Source organism: Eremomyces bilateralis, assembly GCF_010015585.1.
Source record: "Eremomyces bilateralis CBS 781.70 unplaced genomic scaffold P152scaffold_11, whole genome shotgun sequence".
NCBI classification, from domain to species: Eukaryota; Fungi; Ascomycota; class Dothideomycetes; order Eremomycetales; family Eremomycetaceae; genus Eremomyces; species Eremomyces bilateralis.
Genome location: NW_022985077.1, coordinates 282442 through 301709, shown reverse-complemented (window position 1 = coordinate 301709; position 19268 = coordinate 282442). Strand labels below are relative to the sequence as shown.

Below are 19268 nucleotides of genomic sequence, written 5' to 3'. Positions count from 1 at the left end.
ATCAGAAAGGGCGTTAGGCGACTCTGCAGAGAAGGGCTTAGCAGGAGGCCAAGTCCGTGTGGTTGACGTTATGATAAGAGCTGGAACGATCATCCGAGACGAAAAGCTGGTACTTCAAGTATCCAGTCATGATCGTGGTTTGCCTGTCATATACTGTAGCTCCGATACGCGTGCCAAACAAATCCTCTGTAGAAGTACCCAAGTATATTTCCACAATCCATTGCCATTGCGCCTTGATAAACCCTGTATGTTTGTTTAAATTAATCTCCGGGTACCCGAGCTGGTTTCATGGACGATGATAATGGACCGAAGGACAAACGGAGACGGAGGTCTTCTCATTGAGGCGCGATGGCCAACCCCATCGATGGTACAATCCATACGTCCAGTAAGAGTGCGTGAGATATTCGATACCATCTTGGAATCGGGAAAGCAGAATTTGCAACGGCTTGATGGACAATGAGTCCATAACGGAAATGAAGGACTGAAGTGATGTCGGATCAAGTCTCGGGGATGACAAGCCTAAATGTTTAGCGCAAAGGGGGATCGCAAAGGCCGTGCTTTGGGACCAGGGGGTCGCGGCGTCCCGTACCGTTTAACTACGAGGGCAGGAAAGTTGACTTTGTAAATACTTTGTAAATACTCCGACCATCTTTAAAGCTTGTGATTTCTACGTGTCGAAGCAAGTCGATTAGCACGAAGACCACTTTGTGCTCGTCAAATCCATAAATATACCGTACCATATTGAAGCCTGCCCAGTAAAGCCAGGCTGCTTCCGAATCGCACATCGTCATGCCGCGAGAGGTGGAACTCCAGACTTTATTAGCCGTTCTTGAAGAGCGAGGAATTCCATTGGGGGCGGACGATGTCAAATGGGCATTTGAATCTTCTCAGACTAGAGAAGCGATCCTGTCATGGGTAGAACGGTACCTGCATGACGAGACCTTGCTCAGCTTCGAGGAGGAAGCACTGTACGATGTTCTTCATTGGACTATGAGTATTTCCTTCTAACTCCGCTAGATACCGCCAGCTTGCGCCAAAATGGGCGAACAAGGAACCTATTCCGGTCCAAGGCAGTCCATTGCTGGAAGACGAGATGGTTGCCGCCATTGAAGCGCTCGAAGCCTCGACCGAAGCAATCGAGCGGCAGTGCAAGAATCTAGAGACGCAGAAGCAGGCATTACTAGCCATCAAGTCCCAGAATCGCGAAACCTCCTCCCGATATCGATCGGCCATTGAGATGGGGAGCAAGAAGAACGCGCAAGAGAGTGGGCAGCTCCAGGTCGCAGTAGGCTTCTTCTTCATGTCTCATCGTATCTCTACTCACACAGCCAGGTCGAGGAACTATCGCATGTCGTGAACAGCTCAACTGAGGCGATGCGCCATCAGACCACGTCCGCACTCAAATCCACGCATGCCGTCGTGCAGGACACCTTCGAGGCCGACGATCGTGTCCTCTCCGCCCTCGCAAAGGTTTCCAGCCCCGAAGCCAGCACGATCGATGCCGCCGCCGCCGAGCAAAACCTCGCTGCGCTGATCGCCCTTCGTTCTGCTGCGATAAGAGCAAACATTGACTATATCTACCAACGTGCCCTTCTGGAAGCCCTTTCGCAGCAGCGGCTGCCAGTGCCGGATCAAGACCTCCCCTCCGCTATCGCGGAGCTCAAAACCGAACTAGGAACGCTGACCGCCGAGATTCCGTCCGTGATTGAACTAGGTCTTAATTCCACCCTGCGCGGACCGCTGTCGAAGGCCCTCGCTGAGAGCTCGCGAAGCCAGACGGCGAGCCAAGGCCAGACGGCGCGGTATTCCATGTCGTCCGTCGAATTCATGATCAAGCGACTTGACGAAACGAGAACTCACATCCAATTCCTCCTGTCTATCGCAACTTCGCTAGATGCCCTTGCTTCCCATGTTTCCGGAACCGCGGCGTCTGATCGGCAACGTTCCGATTCGACTGCATCATCGAAGAAGGCGGCAGCACCCGGTTCTCATGTCACAGCCGCGGAGTCTCTCCTGACACATCTAGGTGTTAAAGCAGAGCGAGCGGACGCCGTCAAAACGACCCGGGAGATCGCCGCCGCCCTCACCATCCGTAGTCGCAAGATCGCCGCGCAAGCAGGCGCTTTGGACAGCAGTGGACTCCGGATGGTGGCGAGGGAGGTGGACCGTGAAGCGGAGGATCTGGAGAAGGTGTTGGTTGAGGTATGGAGAGGTAGTGATGCGGAATTCGGGGACCTGGAGGATGGAGACAAGAAACATCCGAAGAGGAGTGACCTGTTGCGCAAACTGGAAGAGAGGGTCGCGGCGGTGGGAAATGCGATGCGGAAAGCGGAGACAGAGGAGGGATGGGAGGGGAAGAAAGCGGACCTATTGGTGGAGAAGTGGGGAGACGTTTGATGTTTGGTGTTTGGAAATAGGATTATGGATGCGTTCAAAACAGATCTCTTGAAATTCGCCTTCGTACATGAAGATTGGAGAACCCGTCCTGTCCGTTAGCTCGTCTATCTACCCAATATATACCGCTGAAATGGTGAATTGCCGTGACCGCATCATGTCGCCTTAACCGTACGGATGGAGTCCCAGCCAACGCCGACCCATGCAAGATGATACAACATGTTCCCCTAGCCAAAGGAACATCTCTAAGTTCTCGCGGCCGCCTCCACCTCTTCCACCTCTTCCTCCGTATCCGTGTATGAGCTATCGCCTTCTGCGTCACTATCCACCCCACGCTTGCTCCCTGCGGGGCTCGCATCAATATCGTCGGTAGTCTGGGTCTGGTTGGTGACCGCATAGCCCATGCCTGCGCCTTTGCCGAAGAAATCTGCCGTCCGCACGCCACGGATCTCCTTGATATCCGCCGCCCGCAGGTCCCGTCCGACGTTCTTCTTCTGCAAGGCACGTATACTCTCCCTCACCGGGACCATAGCCGCATCCCTACAGGCCTCCTTGATATCGCTCCCGCTCATCCCCGCGCTCAGCTTCACCAGATAATCCAGGTCGAAATCCGGGTCCATTGTCGTGTCGCTCAGAATCAGCTTGAAGATATTCCGCCGCTGGTGCGCGCTCGGCAACGCTACCGGGAACTTCTTCGGCATGCGCCGGAGGATCGCCTCGTCGATGTCCTGGATGCGGTTCGTCGCGCCGAGGATGCAGATCCGCTGGGCGCTGCCGGCGGCGTCGACGGACGTCAACCCGTCCCAGTGCGTCATGAACTCGGCCTTCACCATGCCGTTCGCCTCGTGCTCGCCGGAGCGGCGGGTGCCGAGCAGGGCGTCGATCTCGTCGATGAAGACGATGGAGGGCTGGAGTTTGCGGGCGAGGCTGAAGACGGCGTTGACGAGCTTGTTGGAGTCGCCGTACCATTTCTCGGTGAGTGTGCTGATGTGGAGGTTGATGAAGGTGGCACCGGATTCGTGGGCGAGGGCTTTGGCGAGCATGGTTTTGCCGCAGCCAGGGGGGCCGTAGAGGAGGACGCCGGATGGGGCGGAGAGGAGGGAAGAGGAGCGCGAGTAGAGGTGGGGGAGGGTAAGTGGGTAAATGACAGATTCGCGAAGCTCTTCGATGATATCGTCTAGACCTCCAATGTCTGCAGCGCATATTGATCAGCCTGAGGTTCCCTCTCTTGTCTTGAACTGCGACTCACCTTTGAACGACACGGGGATGTCACTCGGCATGACCACCTCCAATGCTATCTGCCTCTCATACTGCGTCAACTCCAGATTCTTTCTCTTGTCGACGTCGTCCTCGTAAGTATTGTCGCGTGCAGCCAGTAGCCGGTCCAGTTTTCGCGCCGCCGCCGCCGCGTCTTTCTTGTCCTTTTCACGGTCGCCAGTGCCGAAGTCGAGGTGGGAGAGGAGAGTCTTCATGGCAAGGTAGGTCATGACGGGCTACATCGTGCTTGTTAGTCGTGTCTGCTATCCTGTATATGATGACGATGGACGTACGAGGGCGGCGGCCATGAGAAGGTCGGCGACATATTGCCATCGTCTTGTTGAGCCGGAGCTCATGATGAGGAAATTGGGGGAATGGTATCCGGCAGGCGGTGCTCAAGAGCCAGTAGGGCTTGGAGAGAATCAAGCGGATCGATCTATTAAATAAATTCGCATGTCCTTGATGGCGGAATAGCTTCACGTCGATTGTCGGCTCGTGCTGAGACAAGAGCGACCGAGGGTCGTAGTCGCCACAATTAAGCCTCAGGCACTAAGGCAAAAGTTGTGTAACGCCACATTAGCCACGTCACGTGCTCTGAAGTGGCTGTGGCTGAGCCCGGAATTTATGGGCCTGAAAAGACCCTTGCACATGCAGAGGACACCCAGTCCGGTCGACGGCTTCAATTCTCATGAAGATATAACTTGGCCCTTCGACCATGCCCCCTATCCCCATGGATCCAAAATGAGAATCAAGAAGCCTCCATGAGAATCCTCCATCTAATGTCCACCAGATCCATATGTGCCGCCCGCCGGGCGCCGCTGTCGTTCCTAACCCATCACCCCCCACGCGCGCTGGCACGCCCATATGCCACACAGAGCAACTTGGGAAGCAAGCCCGAGCCGCCTCGTTCGCAGCGGAAAGCGATCACGGTGATCAGCGACGATGGACGGGTCCAGTGGAATGACCTGAGCATGGGCGAGAAGGCCGCGCGGACGACGCAGCAGTCGTTTAATTTTCTGGTGATCGTGGTGGGAGTGGTGTTGACGGTATGCCAGCCTTTGCCCCTTTTTAAAAGAAAAGAAAGATATAGAAAAAATCAGCCCGTAAGCTATCCTGTTTTGAATATTTACTGATTCTCGAACAGGGCGGCGTATCGTACTTCCTATACAAGGAGGTCTTCGCCACCGACAGCAAAACGCGGGTCTTTGACCGCGCGGTGGAGCGGATCAAAGACGATCCGAACTGCGTGCGTATCTTGGGGGATCCAAAGAAGATTTACGCGCATGGAGAGGCGAGCTGGAATAAGTGGACGCGAAACCGATCGATAGCGTAAGTTGCTTTTCTGAAACGCAGCGGTGGATCGGCTAACCGATCGAAGATCACGGATTGAAAAGGATCGGGTGGGGATGGAGCATTTGTATATGCATTTTCACGTAGGTCACCCGCCACTGGTAGTTTCTATTTGTCTAATTGAAGTAGGTCGACGGTCCCGTCAATCGTGGCATCTGCCGCGTCCACATGACGAGGCGGCCGGGTGGGGATTTTGAGTATTATCAGCTGTATCTGGACGTCCAGGGTCACCAGCGGATATTTTTGGAGAACGAGGCGGGGAAGAAGGATGAGAAGTCGGGGTCATCGACGGTCTTCGGTGTGAAATGGTGGTAGAAAGAATGCGATTAGCAAGGCGTGAAAAGCTGTACGATATTGACAATGGCATATGTCATGGTGCGAAACGTCAAATGCATTGATGGATTTTTATTGATCTGCAACCTTTTGGCCGCGTGAAGATGGACCCAGAAGGGCTTCCTACATACAGCTCATCGCAGACCATGTTCTGGTGTGTCCGTCCTTTCATATGTAATTATACAGTTCCCATATGAGACCCATGCGGTCCCTCATGTCGCTCCATAGTCGTGTGATCCGTTCCGAAAAGCGTGACGGTCATGCAAATGCTGCAAAGCGTGGCAAAGTTCCCCTAAATCCCGGCGCCGGTCTACATCGTCGCGGGGGGCTGACGGACGGTGTCCGCGTGGCGTTGCTCGAGGTCTTCGTAGTAGAGGACGAATTCGCGCTTGGGTTCTGTAAGCGGTCAATATCACGGTCATCGAAGAGGGAACTCACCCGCTCACGTGACCAGGTCTTCATGTCGAAGAAGACGTAGTAGCCCCTCTCGCAGTCCTTGCCCAGCTGGATCGGGGCGCCGAAGCTGACGTCCTTCATCATCCACTGGCGGAGGGAGGTGTGCCAGCGCCAATCACGCTTGTATCTGATCATGGTATTAGATCCACTCGGGAGCTACGGGGAGAAAAGGACTTACAGTTCCATTGCCGCCAGCTCCTGCCAAATCTCGTCGCAACGCGTGTAAAAGATATAGAAGAGCGTTTCATCAGTGAAGCTTCCGAATCGCGTATGAAGAGGAGGGACATTGTTCACAAGGTAGTGCTGCGGGATGGTGAACTTGGGAATCGGCGGTCGTGCATCGGGGGCGTTCGGCTCGAAGGGATTGTGGAAAGTAGGCCACAAGGGGGAATTGTCGGGTCGGTTGAGGTCGAGGCCAAGCTGAGTCAGATCTTGACCGAAAGCAAGCCACTTGTTGGTGGGAAGGTCTTTGTCGAGGATGGCAAGGAGTCCTTTCATCCCAGCGGCCTCCTTGTTCGTCAGCGTGGGGAGGGGCTTCTGCTGCGGAGCCGGGGCAGATGGAACAGCATCGGTGGTTTCGGCAGCGTCTTCAGCTCGAGGTTCCGAACCCAACGGTCCGAGGGGACTTTGATGAGCGAATCCGAGCTGGCCGGCGGGGATGTTCGAGAATGATGGGTTGGTGAGAGTGCGTGCGGGACGGGAAGTGGGCTAGGTTCATTAGGATCCATGGGCGATATATCAGTTCTGGCTCACTTACCCTGGATTCAGAAGCGCCCTGTCCATTCCGGACTCCCTCAGTTCCAGCTCGGGAACCTAGGGGAAAGTGAGCAAGACGAGATGATCAGAATCTGAATTCGGCTTACCGCCAATGGCTGCTCCGACTCTGGCATCCCCAATCGCCAAACGCTGCCTGAAATCCAGTCAGTGGTTTGCTATCATGTGAAGCGTCGTACATCACTTACATCCCGCCATTCAAAAACGCATCTTGCAATATGCTGCTTCCCCGTCGATCGCCAGGAAGGTCGTTGCTACCCAGTCCACCAAGCGGAGGAAATTCTTCAATGCTACCGGGCTGAGGCTGACCACCAAGGCCCGACAACGGTCCAGCACCTCGTTGGCCGCCGAATCGGAACTCGTCCGGGGTCGCATTGAATGGAGATACATTCGAACTGCGACTGTCCTCTGGGGCGCGCCCCGGGCCTTGGTGGGTTTGCGCTTGACCGGGTGCCAAAGCGGGATTCTGTCCTTGAGGACGTTGGCCGGGCGCATGTTGTGGGGTGCGGAGGCTAGGGTTCGACCAGATCGCCTGGGCGGATGATTGGTGATGAGATTGGGGGTTACCAGACAAGCTAGGAAATTCACTGCAAGCTCAACGTTAGCAAGGGAATAAATAGGCCATCAATTCAGGTTGCTTACGACAGGTCAAGCGAGGCTTGGTTGGATTGATTGTTCAGAGCTCCAGCGAAGCTACCAAGACCAGCACCACGTCCCTGTTGAAGATTCGGCATTCCAGCTTGACCACCGAATGGCCAACCCGAACTACCCACGGGAATCTTTCCGTTGACACGGCCGGATCCCATCGGAGCCGCGCCACGGTTTGGCGCGTTTTGCTGAGAAGGAAACATGGCTTCCTGTTTCTGACCCGAGCTTACACGCCGCTTCGTCTCAATCTCCTCCACTGTCTTCGCGAGCCTGCGTGCAGTATTGTGGTTTGCCTCTAAGACTTTACCGTTTGGCCCGGGGGTTCTGGCTGCCACTCTAGCGAAAGAAGCGGGATTGGTCTCAAAGGCTTTGGCGCTGGGTGCGGAGGGCGGTTTCACAGAACACGGGGTTCTGATATGGGAATCTGTACTCGGACCGCTTGGCGTGCTTGGTCCACGAACGGTCGCAGGTGATCCGGCAGGAACTGAAACGTTGCTCGCAGAACCTTGTGTATGCGAGGATGGAGTGCGGATGTTTGAACCAGTTTCCCAGCTGAACTCCTGACACTGACCGGTCGCTTGAAAAGGTATGTAGTATTTATTGAAACCAACTGCTGGAAATAGGTGATTCTTGACGAACGGTGGTGCTGTTGGGGTTCCGTGAACCAGATTGAATGGAGTGTGTGGTCCAAAATGTACAGGCTGGGCGCTATACGGGGGGTACAGTCCAGATGGAGGGGGAAGTCCAGGTGGAGGGGGAAGTCCACGCGGAAGGAATCCAGGTAGAGGGGGCGGCTGGGAGTTGTCGAAGGAACTTGGAACGTTCTTGCTCTCTACGTGGCCATATGTGTTCCAGGGGATCGTTCCAGAGGGTGTGTAATAGTGAGGTTTCTGTCCGAATTTCTTTGCTACTGCACGTTGGAGTGGTAGGAGAGTCGGCAGTGCTAGGTCCCCTGGGAGTGCGCCGAGGTCGTACGGTAGGCGTGAGTCAGGATTCGATTGGAAGGTATCTCTATTTCCTCTCGCAGCCGGGGGCCGCTGATTGCTCGGAGGGGTTTGAGTGGGATGGTGCGGTAGACCGAACGCGTTTGGAGGGGGATGATATTGCTGATTCGCTACAGAGATATTAGTCGACTGACCTTGACTATCCTGCCACCACACTGGTGAAGCTATATGGAATACTGAGGGGATTTCGTGAGCGGAGAGCGGAAGATGGGGTCATACCTCGTTGAGCGCCTCCCTTCAAGTTCGACTGGGCGCGGGATCCTCTAGAGAAGCTCTGCGAGCCCGGTTTATGACCTGTATAGTCCTCCATGTTAGATACTTGAGTGAGAGGCGAGGCCGCAGGTGGGGGAATTGAGCGCAAGCGATTTCAGAAAACAGAAAACGGCGAACAGAAAGTGAAGGTGTTTGGATATCACAAGGGAATCCAAACGAAGTCCCTTGTGAGTGCTGCTGGACATGTGGGAATTATCGTGGGACATCACCACCGGCCGATGCGCTGAGATCCGCTTGACATGGTGACGCCGCTCAGGATTTCTCACGATAGTCCACATCTCTTCGCGTGCGCGACACGGTTCGCGACCAACCATGCCTGAATATTGGAATAAATTACTCACCAAGGAAATTGTTAAGCTGCGGACGCTTCTAATTCCACAGACCCTAAGATATCCCCCGAAGTTCCAGGTGGAAGGGATGAGAGACGGGTTGGGATCGAAGAATATGAGTACTGGATGAAGTCTTGTGTGTAGATGAACATAGAGGAGGACGATTGAATCTACGATGGATGTTGGAGGGAAGGTACGTACCGGACGGTTACGCTAACAGTTTTAGGACTAGCGCCCTTTGCTCCTTCCAGGACCCCAGGATCATCTTCGATTTTCTTAAGAGTTGGCAACTGCTGCATCTACAACCACCTCTAAATACCGTCGCGCATACTTTCCCACCCGGTACTGTGACCTTGTGTCTCCCGAGAGACCTCCTCCAGATGGAGCTCCATTCATGCGCGCTTCGGGCGACCAGGTGGTTCCCATCTACTCTCAATTGCACGCGTTCCCGCATTCCGCAGTCTACGACCGAGTGCCTTCGAAATCCCTCCCAGCGTCCATTTTCCACAGCCGTCCCACTGCAAGCACGAAGGGATGGTAATAAGAACCGGGGTATATCGGCCATCCGGTCTTCAGGAGCTCGAAACATCCCAAGAGGCTCTGTGACGTTGAAGGATGTACAGCGGCCCGTTTACAAAGACCAGTCGGAGACGGAGCTCAATGAAAAACACGGATTGTGGGGGTTCTTCAATGTGGAGAGGACAGCGTTATCCACACCGGAGCAAGATAACATGCATGGTATGGTTCCAATTCCACCCTCAAGGAAGAGCGATGCTAATACTGCGACCAGGCCGGGCATGGAAGCCATGGGAACTGAGGAAGAAGTCCTTTGAAGACTTGCATGCATTGTGGTGGATATGTATGAAGGAGCGGAATCGGATATTCACAGAACGGCACACCAGAGAAAGGCTGGAGCCGGGTTTTGGCGAAGTTGAAGCTGCGTGGAGAGATGCTGATGTATGTCTTCATGATTCTTATTTACAGATGGACTTCTAATCAGCACCCATCCAGGTTCGGAGGACGATGAAGATGATCAAGAAGACCTTGACAGAGCGACACAATGTCTGGACCGATGCATATCATTTGGCCCAAAAGGATCCCGAGATCCAGTGGAAAGAGGATGATGATGGAAATTGGAGTCCATCTTTGAAATCTCCTGCGGCATTTGGCTATGAGGATGTTGAATCAGAAGCAAGCAAGGATGCATCCAGCTCCGGGGATCTGGAAGGAGAAACGGATAAGTTGGCTCCTAACCAAGCGCAGGAGGATTCAACAGCTGGGAAGTCCAGGCCTCGGAATTTGCTATAGGCTGTTCGGGGATGAATTGCTGAGAAACTGTACGATATATGTATGAGATGTTCTATATCCCCCAGGCATGGGTTGACATTGTACAAATCGAAGCTGTCGGGAGGTTAACAGAACGGTGAAGGAAGGGTTAAGCCGTGCACATACTCGGAATATCTTACCCTGTAGATGCACGATTGCCTAAGTTTGAACATAGGATAACTCTCCATCATAGCTAATTAACCCATGATCATCAGGCCTTCCCACACATTTAAAACAAAGCGAGTAGTTTCAGTGGCGATGAGGGCCACCTCTGCCGAAAGCGATGTGATGGGACTGCCAACCAATGGAATCCGAACCTCCTCGACTCCATCCCACTCTCCCGCAACTCCACAAGCTCGAGCTCCTCAGCTCCTCACCGATACATGTACACTTTATACCTCCATCAGCTTCCAAATTCTTTAACGGACAGCACCCAATCCCCCATACGCCCATTTGAACCTCCAAGAATCCCATCATCATGGATGAAATTGCCCCAGAATACGATGTCGTGGTCCTTGGCACTGGTATGCAGTACCCCGCCCCTTTGCATGGTTCGGTTTGAGGCTCATGACGAGTTGCAGGTCTGACGGAATGTGTCCTTTCTGGGTAATTCGCCCCGGGTGTCCGTCCTCTGTGTGCTACTGACCGGTTGTGCAGTGTGTTGAGTGTCAAGGGGCAGAAGGTCCTTCATATTGACCGCAACGACCACTATGGCGGGTACGTACTGCATGTCTGGGAGCGCCCATCCCACTTTGCTAACTGGGTGCAGAGAGGCAGCCTCCGTCAACCTCGAATACGTACGATCCCTTCGTCTCCGCAGATAGACCCTTCACTGACTTTATTGAAGCTGTTCAAGAAGTACGGGAACGTCGCCAAGGGCGAGGAGCCATGGAAGAAGTATGGCCGGGCGAATGACTGGAACATCGACCTCGTCCCGAAGCTGCTGATGTCGAACGGCGAACTCACAAACATCCTGGTCTCGACCGACGTCACGCGGTACCTGGAGTTCAAGCAGATCGCCGGGAGCTACGTGCAACAGGGCAAGCAGTCGAGCGCGACGGTCGCCAAAGTGCCGTCGGACGCGGGCGAGGCGCTCCGGTCGCCGTTGATGGGACTGTTCGAGAAGCGACGGGCGAAGAAGTTCTTGGAGTGGGTGGGGGCGTTCAAGGACGATGACCCCGCGACACATGCCGGTAACTATGGCCCGGGACACCAGGAGAGAATCGTTGCTAACCGGGTGTAGGCTTGGACATGAACCAGGTGACGATGAAAGACGTATACGATAAATTCGGGCTCGAAGCGACCACCCGTGACTTCATTGGCCATTCGATGGCGCTCTACCAAACCGACAGCTACATCAACGAGAAGGGGACGGCCCAGGATGCCGTCGGCCGCATCCGACTGTACGTCAATTCGATGGCGCGCTACGGCAAATCCCCCTACATCTACCCCCTCTACGGACTCGGCGAGCTGCCGCAAGGCTTCGCCCGGCTGTCCGCCATCTACGGCGGCACTTACATGCTCAACACCGATGTGGACGAGGTCCTCTACGACGGGTCCAAGGCGATCGGGATCAAGGCGACGATGAAGGAGCGAGGGGAAGAGGGCGACGGGATGAAGTTCGAGACCAAGTGCAAGAAGATCATCGCGGATCCGTCGTACTTCCAGAATAAGGTGCAGGTCACGGGATACCTCGTCAAGGCCATTTGCATCCTCACCCATCCGTTGGCCAGCACCGATAATTCCGATTCCGTGCAGTTGATCATTCCGCAGTCTCAGATTGGCCGGAAGCATGGTGAGTTTCAGCATCCCCTACCTTTCCCTTCCCCGTGTCACCCCGCATCTTCCTCTACTCGAATCATGATGGTAACGAAACATCCCAGATATCTACATCACCCTCGTTTCCAGCCACCATAACATCTGCCCCGCCGGATACTACGTCGCGATCCTCTCCACCATCGCCGAAAGCAACGCCAACCACCACCTGGAGCTCGAGCCCGGCTTCCAACGCCTCGGCAAGATCGAGGAGAAGTTCATGGGCCCACCGATCGCGCTGTACGAGCCGTTGGAGAGCGGCATCAACGACAACATCTTCATCTCCAAGAGCTACGATGCCACCAGCCACTTTGAGACCACCACCGGTAAGTCCCCAACACAACTGGCCGTCAACGAATTCGGTACTGATTATATTAGATGATATCAAGAACATATATATGAGGGCGGAGGGAACGGAATTGAAGGTCGAAGGGTTGAGAGAAGGTCAGCAGTTGGCGGAGGATTAGGGTTGAAGATTGCAGGATGGATGTCGTTGCATTCGTTGCCCGAGCCGCTATTAGACGATGAGATTGTTCTGCGTTATCGATAGCGTCGAATATTGAATGAGGAGCTGTCTGGGACTTAACTGTAGAGGAGGTGCTTAAAGTATCGAATGTGATCAATGGTGGGGCGAGACGACCAGACGTCTCCCTTCGCAGCTCATCCTTCTCTCAATATTCCATCAGGACCACCACATGCCTCGCATGTTGATTTTTAATAGCGTAGATTGTCTTTACCACCCCATTTACGGACAGCTACTTGGGCAACACATTTCTATCTGCGTGGTTTTCGAACTTCGAAGCCCATTCGTATGCACGAACAGGGTACCGTGGGGGGTGAGGCGCAGCAGGACCTCCTTGAATCTCGCCGCGCATCAATTGAAGTCAACCAGAGGTGCATAAAGTCAATGTGATCGCACTATTGGTGCCGTGTTCAACATTCAAGTTCATTGCGTCCTCGTCTGCTGTTATTTTAATTGTTTTACCTTGTATCGCTAGAATTATATGCCACACTGTCTCCAGTCGTCTTCCATCCATGTCCCCAGTTCGTAGATCGCGCATGTCTCGTATTTGGTAAAGCGATGTCCCTCGAATACCTCCAGTCAATTCCCAATGGATGAAGCCCCCCTTGCTCTCGCCGCGCTTTTGATCGCCGTCATAGCCTTGGTGAATACCATAGGCCAAGTTCTCCACCAATACTACGCGAGCGCGGACGGGTATCGACGGTGCAGGTACGTTCTCCCCCAGCCCATCCGACCCAGTTCTTACGTCCCTCGAGTCTGAGACCCACCATCCAGTTCGGCGGTCATCGGCAGCTGGGCGCGCTTCACGACGCGCCGCTTCAAATGGCGCGAGTTCCGCTTCGAGACCATCTTCGCGACGCCGCACATCTTCCTGGACGCCGCGTACGACCTGCAGCGGATCCAGACGTCGCCGACCGCGGGCCCGTTGCTTTTGTTAGATGGCACGCCGGAAATGGACCGGTGGGAGGGGCTGCAGACGCGGAAGACGGCGGCGAATGCGATGACCTTCGCCAAGGAGACGCAAGGGAAAAGTACGACGAGTGAGTTTTTTATGAACTTTGAGGAGCAGATGCGGCCGTCGTTGGCAAGGCGGGCGTGGAGTTCGAGGATTCTTTCGGGGTTTTCGGCGGCGAGTGAGTCGAGAACAAGGAATCCGAGGAGCGAGGCATTTCTTCAGATGCGAGGCGATCCGGTGGGGAACGTGATGGAGAACGAGCCGGTGAGCTGGATTCCGCTCATGCAGTGCTTGCAATCGTACAGTTCGGAATTGCGTAATGCGGGCCTGCGGGTGTTTCAAGACACGTCGTCCGGCGGTCTACGTCAAGGCCGAGTAATCGTTCCGGCAGTGCGGATGACCAAGAAGAGCTGGGATTTCGTGCCGCCCGACGTGCTGAAGCCATATGCCGTATCCACGATCATGGATGTCGCTATCATGGTTCAGCTACTTGGCATGTGTTGGAAGACCTTCAAGCCGGAGGAGGGGACCCTGCTGGCGGAGTCGGATGGCAGCATGGTGACCAGCTCTCTCGTCAAACCTCTCGGGACGATGTTGACGTTCGCGAAAATGGACCGGCGAGCTGAGGATGAACGGAAGCTTCATGGCATCGTGTTTTCGCCGGTCGAAGGGGCTACGCTTTTGGGGTTTGGTATCATCCCGGCCGACTTTGGCATCGCGGAGAACGTTCGCGTCTTTAGTACTGAGCAGTGGTATCAGGCGCTTTCAAGACTGACCAAGTCTAAGTCGGACATCATCCGAAGTTATCCAGACAGTTGCATCAATCGAGGTAAGCATTCTGGATTCCTATGACCACGTTTCCACAAGTCTGACTTACGTCAAGCAATGCTCGACTTCATCGCCATCAACTGTCCAGTGCTGCGACCAAACAACACCTGCATCACGTACCTCGTCAAACCCAGCGATCAGCTCGACTTTTCCCAACCCGGCATCCGCGGTGCCCTCCGGGCTTTCACCAACCAACTCCTCCACCTCAACTCCACCCGCGAATCCCCTGAGCCCTTCTACTCCGCCATCCTCCTCCACTGCAGCGCTATCCTCGCCCACCCTCGCTGGGGACCCCTCCGCGGCCGTCCCGCCTTCGTCATGGACCGCTACAGCGACGACGCGATGCTCGACCTCCTAAACAAGATCCACGCCGCCTGGTACGACATGGCGACCTACTGTATCCGCACCCGCCATCTCTGCCGCAGCGTGCTCGCCGCACACTTACACGCCGTGATGACCGACTGCCAGGAGCATTTCGCTAAGGTGGTGCGCGACGAGTCGCTGGAGGCGGCGGTGGATCGCGATGATCGGCGCCCTGTGCGGCGAAAGGCCACGGCCGTATATTTCACGCAGTGTCTGCCTGCGGTGGTGCAAATGTGTGGGGGTGGCGTGGAAAAGGAGAAGGTGGAGATGTTTTGGGTGGCGATGATGTTTAAGGGGGTGTTTTGGCATGCAATCCATAACTTTGATGATCGGGTGGTGGCGGTGCCTCCGAGGTATTGGGAGTCGAATTTACCAGTTTATATCGCATGATAATGTGTGATGAAGAGAGGTGTTGGATGGGATTCGAATGTTGGACTACGCAGATGAAGAGCACTGAAGACACTGGAATTATCATACCCCTGAAACGCTTTGGTTGGAGACTGGCTCCCCTAGACATTCCATCTAGATAATCTAATACAGAACACCTGGAAGGTACCCTGTGTTCCTACTAGCAAGAAGTGTGTAAGAGAATCGGGTGTCTTGAATCTTCCACCCAGATCTGAAATCACAACAGCGTTCGCAACTGAAAGTGAAATACCCCCTTCCCAAGTGCTCCAGTTCCACCTCTACTGCAATCAATTCTTTGCAATCGTTTCTTTTCTCAATTTTCCAGCACAACCATTATCAATCTTATTCCAATCCTTTCATGTTTCCTTATGTTTCTCGTTTGCTTCGTTATACCGAGCATTTCTCTTCTCCCCAAAATCGGCGACTCAGATTAGCCCCCTAGGGCGATAAGGCTGGAAGGCGATAAGGCAATAACCGTCCTCTTTCGCGATGGTTTATTCGCTGCACGTGCAACTCGACATGGGCCAGCCACCCATACAGTCCAAACAAAGAACCCGGAAAGCCCAACGGAAACCCCTGCTGCCCCGCCGGTTCAGCGCCTCACGCTGCATCCACTTTCCATCTGTACGTCACGTCACGTCTCCCATCTCATCTCCCCCGTTGTACCATAGTATACCCATCCCATACCATTCACCATACCGGTACCTACCTCTCCTGACCTTGGTGCCACACGTCCCTTGGTGTCACCGGTACAACCTTTGACGGCCCCACGCCGGACCTAACCCCCCATCACAGGAGGTTCGATCTCGTCTGTTCTTCCCCCGCAACTTGAGCGAACTTCGCGATCTGCCCTACGCTTGGTCCGCCAATATGCCGGGGCCACCAAAGTCCAGGAAGATCGCCATCGTCGGCAGTCGCTCGGTCGGTGAGTTTTGTCTACATTTTAGAAGTTGAGAGGTTGGCGGGTTGTTGTTGGTGTTCTTGTCGGCGACGGTAACTGACACGTCGTAATCTAGGCAAGTCGAGCTTGACGGTGCAGTTTGTCGATGGGCACTTCGTCGAGTCATATTATCCGACCATCGAGAATACGTTCAGCAAAGTCATCCGAGTGAAGAGCCAGGATTATGAGACCGAGATCGTCGACACTGCTGGTCAGGTACGTTGTGAGACACGACTTCATTTCGCGGCAACGCCTTGGCGCACAAGACACTGCGGACGGGAGTGGGAAAGCATGTTGTGATCCCGTCGGCTGACATCGCTCATCTGACAGGACGAATACTCCATTCTAAACTCGAAGCACTTCATCGGCATTCATGGCTACGTGGTCGTCTACTCCGTCGGCTCCAAGCAGTCCTTCGAGATGGTGCGCATCGTTCGAGAGAAGATTCTGAACCATCTGGTATGTCTCAGACGCCCCGCCCTCTCGGAACCGCATGCAAGGCTAACTGATGTCCCAGGGCGCAGAATGGGTCCCCATGGTGATCATCGGCAATAAATGCGATCTCCGGCCCGAGCAGCGCCAGGTCGACAAGGAAGCCGGCCGGAAGCTGGGCGAGGAGTTCAAGTGCGCGTGGACGGAAGCGAGTGCGCGGTTCGACGAAAACGTCTCCCGGGCCTTCGAGATGGTGATCGCGGAGATCGAGAAGTCGCAGAATCCGAGCGAGCCGACCGGTGGTGGGAAGTGCGTTGTGATGTGAGGTCGACGTCGGCTTCTTGCGTATATCACGCCTTTCTGGGTTTTGAATGTTCGGCGGCTGTCATGGGTCACCGAAGCCGTGTGGCTATTCGGTGAGGATTTGGCGAAGGAGATATCGAGCGCCTCACTCGCTCGGCGGACAGCAACTGAGGTTGCTCAAGGAGGACGACGCCCACGTCTATAGACGATGTTTCGGGGAGTACTGTTGGCGCCGGTGACCAAGCGGGAGTTTTACAGCTAGACAGCAAAATGGATGCTCTTCCTCACGGAACCAGGTGACCATAACGGCACCATCTAGCTAACGTGCAAGCTCTACCGCAGTTCCCCTACTTCAAGAGCTAGAAGATTGATCGCAGGCAGATATCAACAATCTATCTTCCCAGCCTCCTCGCTCGATATGGCTGGCTCCAGGTCTCCGAACGACAGAATCCGCCTCATGCCTTTCATGAGCTGATCTTGTGATGCTCCTAAGGATTCCTCCCCAGCCAAGCGAGCTGGGCACCGGTCGATTTCTAATTGCCACCCGCGGAACTGAATCCAACCCGTGGACTTCACATCGTCCCCATGCTCCGGTCTGATCCGAGAAACGGTCACCTCCAGTCTCAGACAGCAGGCACCAGCTACCGCCACCTTTCCGCCCTCCAAATATCCCACGCACCCCCTCGTCGGAGGGGTGAATTACGATGCCTTGACACGGCACATTTCATCAAATCCCCTCACCACTACATGATACATCACTACCACCCGTCCCGAAACCATTTTCGACCGACCTGAACTAAAGCTGAACACCCAACACGAACTCGGTCCTCGAACCCCACGCTCGTCGACGGTGAGTGGCGAATTCAATCACGCACTGTCACAAGAAGCACCAGGGGGTCCGTCGGCGACGGGGGATACGCGCGGGTCACATCAGCTGGATGTTCGCCAAGCGGGCGGAGGAAGAACGGCGCGGTGCTTAAAGTTAAGCATGCAGGATGAGTCTCGTTAGTTGGGACTTGGGAGGGGAATATGGGAGACTGCAGAGGATTGCGTAATGCGTAGTACAATGTACAACCTAGGGGGGGGTATGGAGGAAGGTGACGAATATCTCGGAGTTCGTGCTAGAGTTGCGGCTGATATGCGTGGAAGATCATCTGGTCGGTGGGCATGCACCAGGCACTACCTAATGCACCTATCTAGTCAATGCAGGTACTAAACAGAAATATAGGAAAAGACAGTGGCAAGCGAGAGTCGAAGGAGTTCATGGTGGAAAGAAGATGTTGGACTTTTGGATGAACGACGTGTAATTGGCTTGGAGGATTTCCTGGCGCCGTTTCAATCCATCTGATTGAATAGCAGGGATGCCATCTCACCAGCCATGACCTGAGGCTGAGCTGCCCGGGCGTGTCTGCCCTTCAGTGGGCGCCGATGTTTCGACTCTAGGCTAGTTTTTCGTTTGGGCATGAAATTATTGAAAATCCGGCATACCTCGGAATGGCGCAGAGCTGCAGAGCGGATACTTCCGACACTGACGAAGCATGATGGCCTGGGCATTTCGCTTGATGATCTGTTGGCTGGTGTGCTGGTGCTCGCACCCGGATGCTGCAGACATGGAGGAGTTCTGACTATCGGGAAAATAATATCTACCAAGAAACACCATGGTCATCTTTGCTTGTCCCTACTTATAAGTGGTAACTAAATACGTTTGGATCATTATTCATATCCGTAAGATCGTATTGTTTGTGAATCTGAGAATTGCATATCACACCGTTCCCTCATTTCCTCGTTGTGCATTACCAATATCTAGATTCAACTAACTAGTGTACTTACCTACTCTGACGCGATTCGGATTTCGAAGGATTTCAACTCAGCTTCAACGTCCCCCGTCACTGCAGCGAGATATTTGATCCGGATTTATAATCTGTTGCAGCCGTCAGATCGAGTCAAGAATTCTGGTCGAATCACCGCCGAGTGCCGATGCCATGGAACCAATCAAGGACCTCGTTGCCATAAATCCAACAACCTCCAGGGAATATTGCCCTTGGCTGAGTCTTGTCCAACCCTTGCAAGTTGCAATCGGAATATCTGAGCTACAGGGACTGGCGCGGATCATCGTGAACGACCGGCCAATTTCTAGACATGGTTCGTGAATGCTGAATCGTGAACTTTAGCAACGGCAGTTCATATGTGGAATCCACCAGGCGGGAAGTCAAGCATCCAGATTCCAGCCCCACTGAATGATGGATATTTGCTATTCTTGTCCCAAGCCACGTTACTGATTTCTCCCTACAATTTCGCTCAAATCGCGTGCTTTCGGGAGGGCTGTGGGTGGCCGGTGCGTATCAACTGGGTGGTTTCAATTCCAGTTCGATTTCAAAGGTGGCTCAAGTCTCAACTCACCCTTTCATAAGGCTGGACTTTCATATCCTGGGTTGTTAATTCATGCACGAACACCCCATGGTAGGTAATTTCGGGACTAGGGCGGCACCGCTTTAGGGCGCTATGGGCTGCGGTGCATGTGGCGTTCGTTGTGTGACATCGCGAGTTTTCTTTGGGT

General features: G+C 54.2%; 8 protein-coding genes across 8 annotated transcripts; 6 read left to right on the top strand and 2 right to left on the bottom strand.

Annotated features, from left to right (window-relative positions):
* Positions 1 to 789: 789 nt before the first annotated feature.
* P152DRAFT_436921 (uncharacterized protein) lies at positions 790 to 1935 on the top strand (the record flags this gene model as incomplete). The annotated part of the gene is made up of 3 exons (XM_033677572.1): positions 790 to 975; positions 1028 to 1285; positions 1333 to 1935. Coding segments are annotated over 3 exons (1047 nt in total), but the record flags the coding sequence as incomplete, so codon positions are not given.
* Positions 1936 to 2509: 574 nt separating this feature from the next.
* P152DRAFT_458923 (AAA-domain-containing protein) lies at positions 2510 to 4076 on the bottom strand. Its single transcript, XM_033679576.1, has 3 exons — positions 3945 to 4076; positions 3644 to 3887; positions 2510 to 3586 (listed from the first exon to the last, which is right to left on the bottom strand). Exons 1-3 carry the CDS (start codon positions 4005 to 4007, stop codon positions 2640 to 2642), a joined length of 1254 nt encoding a protein of 417 aa, XP_033533604.1. The 5' UTR covers positions 4008 to 4076; the 3' UTR covers positions 2510 to 2639.
* Positions 4077 to 4317: 241 nt separating this feature from the next.
* P152DRAFT_458922 (TIM21-domain-containing protein) lies at positions 4318 to 5571 on the top strand. The gene is made up of 4 exons (XM_033679575.1): positions 4318 to 4697; positions 4796 to 4980; positions 5030 to 5084; positions 5131 to 5571. The coding sequence occupies exons 1-4, from the start codon at positions 4413 to 4415 to the stop codon at positions 5314 to 5316; spliced, it is 711 nt and encodes a 236-aa protein (XP_033533603.1). The 5' UTR covers positions 4318 to 4412; the 3' UTR covers positions 5317 to 5571.
* On the bottom strand, positions 5507 to 7650 carry P152DRAFT_40070 (uncharacterized protein). Its single transcript, XM_033676584.1, has 7 exons — positions 7207 to 7650; positions 6753 to 7151; positions 6654 to 6700; positions 6548 to 6603; positions 5969 to 6498; positions 5781 to 5917; positions 5507 to 5730 (listed from the first exon to the last, which is right to left on the bottom strand). Exons 1-7 carry the CDS (start codon positions 7413 to 7415, stop codon positions 5645 to 5647), a joined length of 1464 nt encoding a protein of 487 aa, XP_033533602.1. The 5' UTR covers positions 7416 to 7650; the 3' UTR covers positions 5507 to 5644.
* A 1466-nt stretch (positions 7651 to 9116) lies between these two features.
* Positions 9117 to 10388, top strand: P152DRAFT_436908 (MRP-L47-domain-containing protein). The gene is made up of 3 exons (XM_033677571.1): positions 9117 to 9556; positions 9609 to 9775; positions 9830 to 10388. The coding sequence occupies exons 1-3, from the start codon at positions 9199 to 9201 to the stop codon at positions 10124 to 10126; spliced, it is 822 nt and encodes a 273-aa protein (XP_033533601.1). The 5' UTR covers positions 9117 to 9198; the 3' UTR covers positions 10127 to 10388.
* Positions 10389 to 10486: 98 nt separating this feature from the next.
* On the top strand, positions 10487 to 12540 carry P152DRAFT_39704 (rab GDP-dissociation inhibitor). Its single transcript, XM_033676391.1, has 8 exons — positions 10487 to 10668; positions 10726 to 10750; positions 10802 to 10861; positions 10914 to 10941; positions 10992 to 11337; positions 11388 to 11939; positions 12028 to 12285; positions 12338 to 12540. Exons 1-8 carry the CDS (start codon positions 10623 to 10625, stop codon positions 12424 to 12426), a joined length of 1404 nt encoding a protein of 467 aa, XP_033533600.1. The 5' UTR covers positions 10487 to 10622; the 3' UTR covers positions 12427 to 12540.
* Positions 12541 to 13071: 531 nt separating this feature from the next.
* Positions 13072 to 15018, top strand: P152DRAFT_474207 (uncharacterized protein; the record flags this gene model as incomplete). The annotated part of the gene is made up of 3 exons (XM_033681307.1): positions 13072 to 13190; positions 13257 to 14266; positions 14321 to 15018. 3 exons carry the CDS (start codon positions 13072 to 13074, stop codon positions 15016 to 15018), a joined length of 1827 nt encoding a protein of 608 aa, XP_033533599.1.
* Positions 15019 to 15906: 888 nt separating this feature from the next.
* Positions 15907 to 16733, top strand: P152DRAFT_398348 (rheb small monomeric GTPase RhbA; the record flags this gene model as incomplete). Its single annotated transcript, XM_033676459.1, has 4 exons — positions 15907 to 15961; positions 16053 to 16192; positions 16307 to 16435; positions 16494 to 16733. 4 exons carry the CDS (start codon positions 15907 to 15909, stop codon positions 16731 to 16733), a joined length of 564 nt encoding a protein of 187 aa, XP_033533598.1.
* Positions 16734 to 19268: the final 2535 nt, after the last annotated feature.